Here is an 11,823-nt window from a genome sequence, read left to right on the forward strand (position 1 = left end):
CCTAAAAAATGAAACGGTTATTTAGTTCATCCGAATCATGTGAAGCAGATGGGCCGACGTCTCTAACATCATCAGTTGTTAAGGTGCAGATAAACGTGGAAAATCCTATCAACCGAAAGAAAATCTTTGAAAAGTAGAAAATCATTTGATCAAAAAATATCATAAAAATCGAAAATCAGAAAAAATCCAAGGAAATGTCCAAAAAGTGAAAAGAAAACTCCTAAAAATCGATGAAAATACATCGAAAAAGGGTAAGAAAATTTTTCAAATCCACTGAGGATTTTTATTTAGTAACAAGCAGGGGCTATTTAGTCGAATTAATTTGCCGAAATTCGCCAAAATTCGCCGAAATTCGTCGAAATTCGTCGAAATTCGCCAAAATTCTCCCAAATTAAAAAATTCAAATTTTGAAAATTTTCTTCCAAATTTATGTTTTTTGGAATATTTTGCTAGTTTTGTGATATAGCATAACAAAAATATGCAAGAATCTACCAAATTCACAAATATATGTAAAATTCACAAAATTAGGACATTTTTCATCGTTTGGCCAAAAAAAAACCTTCATTGCTTCCCGGTTAAAAATAGATTTTTAGAATGTCTTGGCCAAAAATATGTAACTAAGTTCTACGATTCTTTGAAATTTCTTAAAATCATGTATAAATTCACAAAAATTCGCAAAAATTCGTCAAAGTTCGCCAAAATTCGTCAAAATTCGCCAAAATTCGTCAAACTCGCCAAATTCGCCAAAATTCGCTAATAATTCAACTAAATAGCCCCTGGTAACAAGAGACCTCGGGATAACAGCAGCGAATATCCTATATCACCACCAACCACATAGGTTTCATCAGATTTACAAATATTACCAAGTCTGAAGTCTGGTTCATTTATTTTCATGTTCACTTTTCTCAATAAAATTTGTATGAAAATCCATTAAACCATCGTTGAAGTTGTAAAAGTGGTTGTTACTGAGAAGTTTTTTTAAGGAACGGAGACAGGGCTAGCATAGAGCAGTAGAATGGAGTTTTAGAATGCATCTTAGATATTTTTAATCAGCTCGACCTGAACCTCTCCAAAAGAAGTTGATTTTGAATCGTACCATTCGGTGGACTAAGAGTCAGGGTACTTAGGCTATGAAGTGAGCACTGTAAAACAGAATAAGTTTGTAATTGGTAGAGGTAATTGGTAAAAGTAATGGTATACAAAATTGGTCCCATGGGTATAAGGGAAACTGTTTTAGACTGGTCCAAGTCTTAAACTGAATTTCGTCTCACTGCAGATTCATGGATAATTAACTTAATTGATATAGGGATGCTAGTCACAAAAGAAATGTTTGAAAACGGTCTGTGCGCTAAGCAGTCTCGATGAGGCATCGATTCATCGAAACTGTTTACTTCGAACCAATGTGAGGGTTTGTACAGGTTGTTTTCAAAAATGTTTTTAGCCCCGTACGAAGTACGAAGGGGCTTATAGGATTACGATGCCGTGTGTAATTGATGGAATTCGAAGCAGACGGTAAGGGCAAAGTGTTTGCCTATGTTCATAGATGACGAATCCGCAATAAAAATTTGGGCCGTCTGTCCGTCTGTCCGTCTGTCTGTCACGTCGATATCTTGAGTAAATCAAATCCGATTTCAAAAAATTTTTTCCCTGAAAGATAGTCAAAATAGTGAGGCTAAGTTCGAAGATGGGCATATTCGGGTCGGCCCTTCGTGAGTTAGGGCCACCTAAGTGATTTAAGGTCTTTTGGTGATATTTATGGCAAAATAAACGATGGAAATGACACGGCAAATGATAGGTATTGTCAATACCAATCCAGGAAAAAAAAGTTTTTTAAAATCGGGTGAGTGGACCGTGAGTTAGGGCCTTAGATGTGAAAAGCTACTAGGGCCCTATGTGTATTTTACATAGAACTCAAGTAAATTTCATTCGTTTTTCGTAATTTTTGTTTCATTTGGAAGGTAATCGAACGCCGAATAGAAAGTTGTTGAAAAAAAATTAAATTTGGGTCCTTGGACTAAGGCCACTACTAGGGCCCTATGTGTATTTTACATTGAACTCGAGTAAATTTCATTCGTTTTTCGTAATTTTTGTGTCATTTGGAAGGTAATCAAAGGCCGATAGAATGTTGTTGTAAAAAAAATTAAATTTGGGTCCTAGGACTAAGGCCGCTACTAGGGCCCTATGCGTATTTTACATAAAACTCGAGTAAATTTCATCCGTTTTTCGTAATTTTTGTTTCATTTGAAAGATAATCGAACACCGAATAGAATGTTGTTGAAAAAAAAATTAAATTTGGGTCCTTGGACTAAGGCCGTTACTAGGGCCCTATGTGTATTTTACATATAACTCGAGCAAATTTCATCCGTTTTTCGTAATTTGTGTTTCATTTGGAAGGTAATCAAAGGCCGAATAGAATGTAGTTGAAAAAAAAAAAAATTGGATCCTCGGACTGAGGCCGATACTAGGCCCTATGTGTATTTATACTAAATAAATTTAATTTAATTTCCCCTGATTCTCCTGAATCAGGCCAGTTTCCATGGTTCTGGATAAATAGAGTAGGGTAATTTTTGTTAAGAATAGAAGCCACTCCATGGGTGGAATTTGTGTCATGTACAGGTACAAATTTAGGATTAATTTTAACGAATAATAAAATAAAATAAATTTAAATTTTAGGGCTATTTGAAATTTTTGTTTTATTTGAAAGGAACGTCGTACGGGGCTTCGTAATTGCGCTATGCGCAATTTCTAAGATGTACACATTTCATAATAATTTGACTTCAACTACGTTTACGGGTGCAATAGGTCTACGGTCAAAGTAGGGTGACAGACGCACTAGGGTCACGTACGCAATAGATATACGGGTTTGTACGGGGCTCAGTCGCAGCAGACGCTCCGACTGTTCTGATGGCTCGTTTTATTCGTAACAGACTATAGACGAATTACCAAATGCACCACTGATGAATCTACAGAGTACAGAGGTATAACAGGTATCCCTTGATCTGAACTTGAATTTCAGGCCAACCTGAGAATATTTGAATCTGATCTGACGTGAAATCTGAAAATCAGTAAAAGTTCAGGTAAATCAGGTCAGATTTCAGGCATATCGGAAAAAATCCAAGTTAAAAACGTGAACTCAGGTTTCAGGCAAATTCAGCTCACGTAAAAATTTTCAATTCATGTTCAGTTCTAATCATATTCAGATAATCTGAGCTTGAGGTTTTAGGTCGACTTGACCTGTCCCGAGCACCGCCCAAAAATCGTCACTTTTAAACTTGGATGAGTTTGCGGCTTCTAGTGCCAGTCACACGTCTAGTGCCACTCTGTGAATTAAATAACTATTAAGTCTATCAGTTTTCACATACGCTTTGCTGATTGTAATTAACACCAACTAGGGCTCGTCGCTGATTGTATTCGTGGTTGTCGATATCAGATGGCTAGCGGTTTCTGAAAGGATCGCCTAGAAATTTTCAACAAGGCAAAAGTTTCAGATAAATTCTTGTTGAATACCGGTGAGCATGTGGATTCCACATTGTGGAAGTAACATAGCAACCAAATAACAAAAATCGAACAAACAAGAAATCGACACTACAACAGTTTTCTGTTTGTCTGAAAAAATCGTCAGTAAAACAATGAACGATGGACACCTGGCCGGACTCAACAAGGAAACAATAACTTCAAGTGACATCAGTCGACTAGAGGCACTGTTTTACGAAAATGTACACTTGGAAGAGCTGTACAAAGTGAGAAATGATGCCAAGTTACGTGCGGTGCTGTCAACTAAATCTTACGATGAATTCAAGTGTGTGGCCTAGACGAGCTAGCGACGAAGTGTTTCATATAATTTGGTTTCTTTCCGCTTTCAGAAACATAGTGGATGCTGCTCACTTAAGACCAATTACCAAACATGATAAGACGAATGCGGACACCAGAAATCGACTGTGGAACACCAGTGTGAAGGATAAATGAAAAATGATTTGGAAAAGGATTCAAAAATAAAACTTTAAATTGGTGACGAAGCTGAGGCGACCTTTATTTAATCCACGAAAACTTGTGAACTTTCGTCAAATTTGTAGTCTCTTCATCAGTCTTAGTTCTTCCTCGATTTTAGCGATGCAATCCAATTTCAACTTCTTCAAAGTGCGTCTGTCGATCATATTACCACAATGCAATTTAACGTCTTTAGCGGCGTCTTCATCTGATAGATGTGTTCGTTGCAGCTCATCATCGATAAGTTTAACCAGAAAATTCTTTGTTTTATTCAGCAAGTCAGCGTCGTAACCATTGGCAACATTCACGTTCGCGTTTTCATTGACCTTTTCAGTGGGTTTGATGATTGTGAATAAATTCTTCAGTCGCTTGTTTGGATCGTTGCAAAACAATCCGTGTGACCTCTTTGCCGTCAACTTAACGAAAGATTTTCCCTTCGCTGGCCGTCGTTTAATATTCCTCTCAATCGATGAATCGGCTGTACTAGCTGGTTGTTTGATGTTGAATGTTCTCTCCGAATTCGATGAAGCGCAATCGAGTACATGATTTTTTCGACGCTCAAATGCACTACTATTTAATGGACTACTCAGCTCGTGAGACGGACGAAATCTTATCGATTTTTTATCAAATCTGCTGAGCTTTTTTCCACTTTCAACTGTTGTATGCGAAGCGGTTTTCATTTTCGACTAGGAAAAGCAGAACAATAAAGTTGGAAACTGTGGGGAAAACTGTATGAAAAATTTAAAATTTACATTTCCAACGTACGGAACAGGCATGACTTTGTCACTTGTTACATTTTGTGGATTAAATTCGTCTTCCTCACCCGTTCTATCGGGATTAAAATTTTGTACCAATTTTCTTTCAATGTATCCCTGCGGCTCCTGCACAAGTAGTTGCAATTTTAATTTTAACAAGCGACACAATGACTTCACGCACATACCCCTTTGTTATTTTTGAGAAAATATCGTGTTACTTTCGGCAGTTCATTTGTTTCAATCGACACCAATCCCCTATCCGAATGGCAAAAAATTTTCTCGCTTTCTTCCCTCTCCTCCACTTTGTATATGTAACTGGAATCGAAATTTTGTTTGGAAGCTTTGAAATCGTTCATGGCTTTAAGTTAAAATTTTTTTTAAAAACTCTGCGTTCTCTACATTTAGAAATGCAACGATTGCTATAGGAAATCATTAAAAAAATACGGAAGAAGGTATGTGATACGAGTAGACGGAAAGTGTGCACATGTAATATTTTCTACAAACTTCCTTGTTTCCCTCAAGACTTACAACTAAAAAATGTCGATGATAAAATGCGGATAACGTTTTTATGTTCCGAGAGTAAAATTGCTTTCGTTATTAATTTCCAGTTCTGAATTATTTTTTTTCTTTTACAAAAGCGCATATTACACACCAGAGCTGAGATGAGCAACACCATATCACATACACAAGCCATTCCAAAGCGGACAAAACTATTTCAATATGAAAAATGCCTCCATTGCATAACAATATTCTACTCTGGTCGCATTTTGTTTTTTTCCCTTCTTCTAAAAAGAAATTCAAATAAAAATGGCAATAAAACGGAAGAAATCTCATTTCCCTGTTTCCACCGAATGACATCACATAATTCTAATAAAATGTTTTGGCATCGTATACCCTACGAAACATCGGGAGTGTGATGGTGAAGTGTTAGATTATTATCCATGTGGAGCTAGCGGAAACATTAAACGTTTCGACTAATGACTTTGAGTATCACAATTTTTGATTTATTCCATCTTCGTCGCTCTGTAATAATTACAATAGATGAGGGTGAATTTTGTTCATTAAAATTTTTAACAAAATGCATTTATTGCTGGTATACAGTTCAATAAACCCTTAAGTTGATGCTAATGACGAAAATTTATTAAATATACCATAGCAGCTGTGACACACTGTTCAGTTCTTAGTGCGAATATATAGGCCAGCCAAAAAACGAAGGGATGATATTTGTTTTATTTAGGGCATGGATAGGGGTCATTGGTGCAGACCAGACCTTGCAAATGGATGTAGTCTATTTTGCGCCAACAGAATAAATCAAGTGGGGCATCATTGGAAAGCGGTGAAATTATATGTCAAGATAATATTCTGTTTCAAGGTTTATATTCCAATTGATTGAATACTTAGTGGAGATGTCCGGTAATGCTTATTTGTTTACCGAGTGTTAAGAATTAGGAAATTCCAACAAAAGTGGGATCAATCGAGTTGGAATTTCTTATTTACTTCCAGAGTAAACACGTTTTCATATGTGAGAGGTGTGATACCTGTCATAGGGAAATGACAGGACAGTTTCCCAAAAATGTATGGAAAATTTTATCACAAAAATTCACTGAAAAATTTCAAAGTAACTCATCTCTTATGCTTTCCATTGTATTCGGGCATAGTCTCTTTAGGTCGGCAAGACATATTTGAACACTAAACACTTTTTACTCGATGCAAAAACAAAAAGTTTTTTTTTTGTTTTGTCGCGACAAAAACGCAGAAAATATTTCGACACAACTGTGACACTACGCTATTATAAGTACTAGAATGGCGGTAAAACATCTTCATTCGAAAAGGTGTCGGACATTTTATAAAAATCATCAAACAGTTGATAAAACATCAATTTGTTGTACAAATTTTCAAAACAGAAACCTTACCACTTAAATGTCTGTTTTTTTGGCCTACACATTCTTAAACTCGATTTTTGACCATGAAGCCATGATGGCACATTTTTGGCCAATATGGTTAAAAAAAGACTTAAAGAATGTGTCGGCCAAAAATTGACATTTAAGTGGTAAGGTTCTTTGACAGTTCTATTTTCTAATGAGAGGGGAGAAAATTGACATTTTCTCAGCCGAAGTGTCACCAAAACCAAGGTAAATATATGGGCGGAGGTAATGCTATTCAGACGCGCGGCCTAGCACAATAGTTCGTTGCCACTGACATCTTTTTTTAAAATAGTTGACTATATGGCCCAGGTTTCTAAGCAATTTTTTTATTTTAAAGACAGGGAAAGTTGGCGTTTATAGCAAACTTTCGTGGCACTGTACATCCGATTCGGTTATATATGGCATTACCTCCTCACTATATCTACCTTGACCAAAACTTCATTTTCTCGTGACCTTTTGAGTGGAGAAAACAAGGTTAATCACAAGGCTAAATTTTCTCTATTGAAATGAAAGACAATTGAAAGCAAATGCAAGTTTGACATTTTATGCAAAGCAAAAAGAGCCGAAAATAACAAAAGAGAGTTACACTTGGGCGTCTATTGTTGATTGTAACAGTGCCCCGTTGACTATAAGTATTTGTTTTATCTGTTATTCCACAACCTCTTCACTCAATGATTTCGTTGTTCTTTGCAACGTTAACTTTTAACTATTTTTATTCAGGTTGACCATAAAGTCACATTCCGAATAAAAGTTGACACAACTGGGACGAAAAAGTGGGAAGAAAAAGTGAATTTGTGTGCAGCAAAACTTCCAATTTCACATATGGTGTATACCTCGTACGTAGCAGTTACGAGTTCGAAAACATATGGGCAGTTTTTCGTTCTGATTCTAAATCATTAATAAAATAGTTTCTAGGATGTCAGGATCCGGAGCTAGTTTTAAGTTAAAGTGGTAATGTATTAGTGCGAGCGAGATAAAACTGTGTGACATCATTACTTAACTTAAGATGTATATAGTTTCATTGCCATTTTCCAATGAAACTAGAGACTAGGTATGGTCAATCAACCGAATGCACTCGTTTTTTACGTCGAATTACTACTTGGCCCTATTCTATACGTTCATTGCTATTTTTTGCCATTTTTTTAAAGCCATAACCGGAGATTGTTGTTTTTCACATCGATAAAGTTTGACGATTTTTTTCTTCAATAAACATGTAGTTAGGTAAGTATAACAACGATATGCGATTTACTGCCGCTTTTAATAAGCATTTGTTGTGCAGTGTACGCTATAACGACTGGCTATTATTCAAATCTCCCCTAAAAATGTCTTGATTTCTTTTTTTTCGTTCGTCGGACAAATGAGTATAGTTAATATGATACCTATATGTCATGATGGGTTGTACCATAGAAATTTAGTTGGAAATACAAGCGCAGCGTTGCACATACCACTCCTAAAAAGAGTTTTGTGTCTAAATCTATGCTATGAATGTTGGTCTATGGGGGGTTGACACGCTAACAAAAAGAAAGTTTGTTATGCGTTTTTTTTCGGTTCGGCTTTTTTTTTATTTGTCCTAACGATGGGGTGACCCCACCTTAAACGTCTTTATAATATTTTTTAAATTGAAATTTTCGTGTTAAATTTGATTATTTGAATGTAATTTTTCGTGTACAAGAATTTTCGTTGAATGAAGGTACATCGTACATGCATGTGTGTATTTTACATCGTGAACGGTTGATATGAGTGGAGAGGAAAACTCTAGCGACATAGCGATCTACTTAAATGGTGACACAGATATTGCAGTGAATAATTTTATGGTCAATTGGTTATACGAACAACTATACACAAACGTAATTCATACAATAATACAAAATTATGGATTCAAAGGGGGATGGTTATTATAGGTGTTACGAAAATCCTCTATAATCCTGTGTAAGTTGGTGTATTATTAACTCTTCAGATTTGTTAGCACAACAGAAACATTTATGATGACTTTGAATGAAAATATGGAAATGTATACGAGTTCTTCGACAACATTCTAGTTTTATAACGGTTATCATTTAACTGCCGCGTGCGATGAAAATGGTGCTTCCTGTGTTAACCTTGTGCGATGTTAGCTAGAGCAAACATTTATTGAACATAAGAATATTTTAAGTGACCATTTCTGCTCGTTTTAGGATTACAACAGTTGAACATTATGCACACTTGTGTAATTAGTAATATAACTGTAGCAGTAATTTACTAAGATATAACGAAAATTTACTGATTTTGTGTTTTGGTAAATTCAGTAAATATTCGGTAAATTTTCCAATAATAATTTCTGAATCGTACTGAAATATTCGAGAGGTGACTGGTCGTCTGTTATCATCATCAATGATAGCAAATTTTTATTAATAAAGCGATGAGCTCTGGCTATAAGACAGAGTGGAGAGCCGAAAAATAAACGCCGGCGGCGTCTAGCCGTCCAAAAAAGAGGTGGCGGCGGCAGCTAAGTACGGCTTAGCCGTTAAAAAAGTTCAAGCGGCGACTGGGCCTAGCCGCCGACCAAAAAGGTCGGCTGGCGGCGGCTGAATGACAAATTTTTGTAGTTTTCACGATTTTTGCAATTTTTTTTAAAACGAATTTTCACCCTTTTCACGAATCTTCGCTATGTTCACAAGTTTTCGTGCTTTTAACGAATTTTTGCGCTTTTCATGAGTTTCACATCTTTTACGAATCGAATTTTCGCAATTTTTACGAATTTTCACGATTTTCATAAAATTTGGGATTTCACAAACAAAAGACCATGTTCATCGACAATATTTTCAACATATTCTTGAAAATTTCCTTAAATTTCTCAATTTTTCTTTGAATGTCGTTTTGAAGAAAAATTAACAAATTTACGAAAATTAAAGTAGAAAATATCTTAAAGATAGGCATCGCAAGGGACATTAAAAGTACGGGTACAATACAGACTGTATTGTCCCAAAAAATGAATTTAATTTTGTTGGTTTGTGTCATCTTTTTGTCTTTTATGTATAAAATATACACCAGCCGCCGAGTTAGCCGACCTAGACCTCTGGCGGCGGCTAGCTGCAATTAGCCGACCAAAATCTTCGGCGGCTGCGGCGGGTTGTTTTAGGCCTAGCCGCCGTTTTTCGGCGTGAAATATGGCGGCTCTCTAGTCTGCTATAAGACCCTTATATAGCAAAACGTGTGTTCAGATTAATGATGTGCAGGACGTTTCTTGAAGCGTTAGATAGATAGACTAGATAATACCGTCCAAGCACTGTAAGGTTGCTCACAGCACAACAAATCCTGCTACCGATTAGCTAATTTTTAATAGTTTAGTGACATTAAAAGCAAGGCTGTGTACTTTAGGGAGGTCACGCAGATCGCCATTTTATTAGATACGCGGGAACACACCTTTTCCATACAAACAAACTCACCAAAATTGAATTTGTATGGCGTGGTGAATTTTTTGTATGAAACGTGGTGTGTAACCCGCGTATCTGCATCTGCGTGACCTCCCCAAAGTATACAGCCTTGATTAAAAGTGCAAGTTTTCCAATTTTTGTATCGAAAGTGAAAGACGACAACACCAACTTGTTAACTTAATCTAAACTTTGAGATAGGGCAACGCACTTCAATAGGGTACTAAAAGGGGACAGTCGACAGTGTATCAAACAAATTTCGGCACTGTAAACAAATCTGTAAACATTTTTCATACATGGTACTCTATTTGGCAGCTTTCACTCGAAGCTATTTTGCTTGAAGTGCGTTGGATAGGGTGAAAATGAAAGACAGTTTGAAGGAAATGACGAATAGTTATTTGTTAACCTTGAGCAAACTTTCGATCTTAGTGATATTTCTCCCCTAGGTGAATAGCTGAACCAGCCATTTCAGGGTAGATAATAAATATTTTCTCACCTAAAATGGCGCCTCTCATAATGACAACAAAACGCAATTTTCAGAACGCATAGTGGACAAAATAAGGATTTTCGCATCGCTGCTAGCATGAAAAAACTTTTTGTCTACATCTCTGAAAAATTAAAAATTAGTGACTTAATTGACTCAATGTAGGTAGAAGAGGCTTCTTTCTGATTCAACCTAACAAGTCATGTGTTCTTCCGAAAACCTATTCCGCACTACATTTGTATACATCCACAAAATCCATTTCTTATTTTACGACCCAAAATATTAATATTTTACCCTCACTAATCCGAAGAGTCATTGTCATAATTACTCAAGTTTACAATAAAAATAGAGAAAAAAATCTTGTATGCCGAATTAAATGTAAAATCTAAATAACGAATGACTTGGCACGTTTCACCGTAAATTAATTGATTGAATATACACGAGTCCGTTCAAATACTATTTAAATGTACGATGGATTTCGTAACGGAAATGGATCGCTTTTATTGCATCGAAATATCGATACACATGAAGTGTTCAGTGAAAACAACTGATAATTTTCAAAATTTCGTACTGGGTTTGTGAGATCAAAATTCGATTATCGAGGTTGTAAAAATTCAAGTGATTCATTAGTCTCACGAGACTTAGATTTATGAGCCAAACAATCGCATTATAACTATAAACGACTTGGTGAATCAATCGTAACCTAAATTTATTGAAAATCTGCCTATCATATCTTTCACTTCTTTAATTTTTCACCCAGTTATAAGAAAACGTCATAACTTATCATTGTTATCGATAACAGATGACTAGCCCAAGAACATTAGAATTATTGTTTCGAACAAAGTGATATTATCATGAGGAAGCTCATACTCAAAAATAATTTAAATTGTCGTATTGTCGATATTACTATTACGCTAACTAAAGAGATGAAATAGATTTAAGCGCAATCCGCAATCGGTCTTTAGATATTGGAATGTATTTTGAGTCAATTAAAAACTCCAGAATTGAGATCGAAGATCAAATTTTCCTGAGTACAATTTCACGTCCAATAACAACGCGTCAAATTATAACGGTTAAATGTAACAGTTATTCTCTCCATTCTCTCCATATTCTTTTCTCGCACAAACTCTCTTTCCACGTAAAGCTTTTTCTATTCATCCGACCAACATATGTTCAACACACACCATGTGTGTGATAAAATGTTAACTCTCAATGAATGAATCTAGGGGGTTGCTCTTTTCGATTCTCAGTAAATAATTTGC

General features: G+C 35.8%; 2 protein-coding genes across 2 annotated transcripts; one reads left to right on the top strand and one right to left on the bottom strand.

The window, feature by feature from the left end:
- Positions 1-3,539: 3,539 nt before the first annotated feature.
- Positions 3,540-4,016, top strand: LOC119085861 (coiled-coil domain-containing protein 103). The gene is made up of 2 exons (XM_037196375.1): positions 3,540-3,799; positions 3,864-4,016. Exons 1-2 carry the CDS (start codon positions 3,630-3,632, stop codon positions 3,964-3,966), a joined length of 273 nt encoding a protein of 90 aa, XP_037052270.1. The 5' UTR covers positions 3,540-3,629; the 3' UTR covers positions 3,967-4,016.
- Positions 4,006-5,156, bottom strand: LOC119085844. Its single transcript, XM_037196350.1, has 3 exons — positions 4,928-5,156; positions 4,740-4,868; positions 4,006-4,673 (listed from the first exon to the last, which is right to left on the bottom strand). The coding sequence occupies exons 1-3, from the start codon at positions 5,096-5,098 to the stop codon at positions 4,062-4,064; spliced, it is 912 nt and encodes a 303-aa protein (XP_037052245.1). The 5' UTR covers positions 5,099-5,156; the 3' UTR covers positions 4,006-4,061.
- Between the last annotated feature and the right edge of the window lie 6,667 nt (positions 5,157-11,823).

This window comes from Bradysia coprophila, chromosome IV (assembly GCF_014529535.1).
Source record: "Bradysia coprophila strain Holo2 chromosome IV, BU_Bcop_v1, whole genome shotgun sequence".
NCBI classification, from domain to species: Eukaryota; Metazoa; Arthropoda; class Insecta; order Diptera; family Sciaridae; genus Bradysia; species Bradysia coprophila.

Coding starts and splice junctions, on each gene's coding strand:
- LOC119085844 (XM_037196350.1), bottom strand. CDS start 5,098: ATGAACGATTTCAAAGCTTCCAAACAAAATTTCGATTCCAGTTACATA. Junction 4,869..4,927: donor TTCTCAAAAATAACAAAGGG/GTATGTGCGTGA, acceptor CTACTTGTGCAG/GAGCCGCAGGGATACATTGA. Junction 4,674..4,739: donor CTGTTCCGTACGTTGGAAAT/GTAAATTTTAAA, acceptor TGCTTTTCCTAG/TCGAAAATGAAAACCGCTTC.
- LOC119085861 (XM_037196375.1), top strand. CDS start 3,630: ATGAACGATGGACACCTGGCCGGACTCAACAAGGAAACAATAACTTCA. Junction 3,800..3,863: donor AAATCTTACGATGAATTCAA/GTGTGTGGCCTA, acceptor TTCCGCTTTCAG/AAACATAGTGGATGCTGCTC.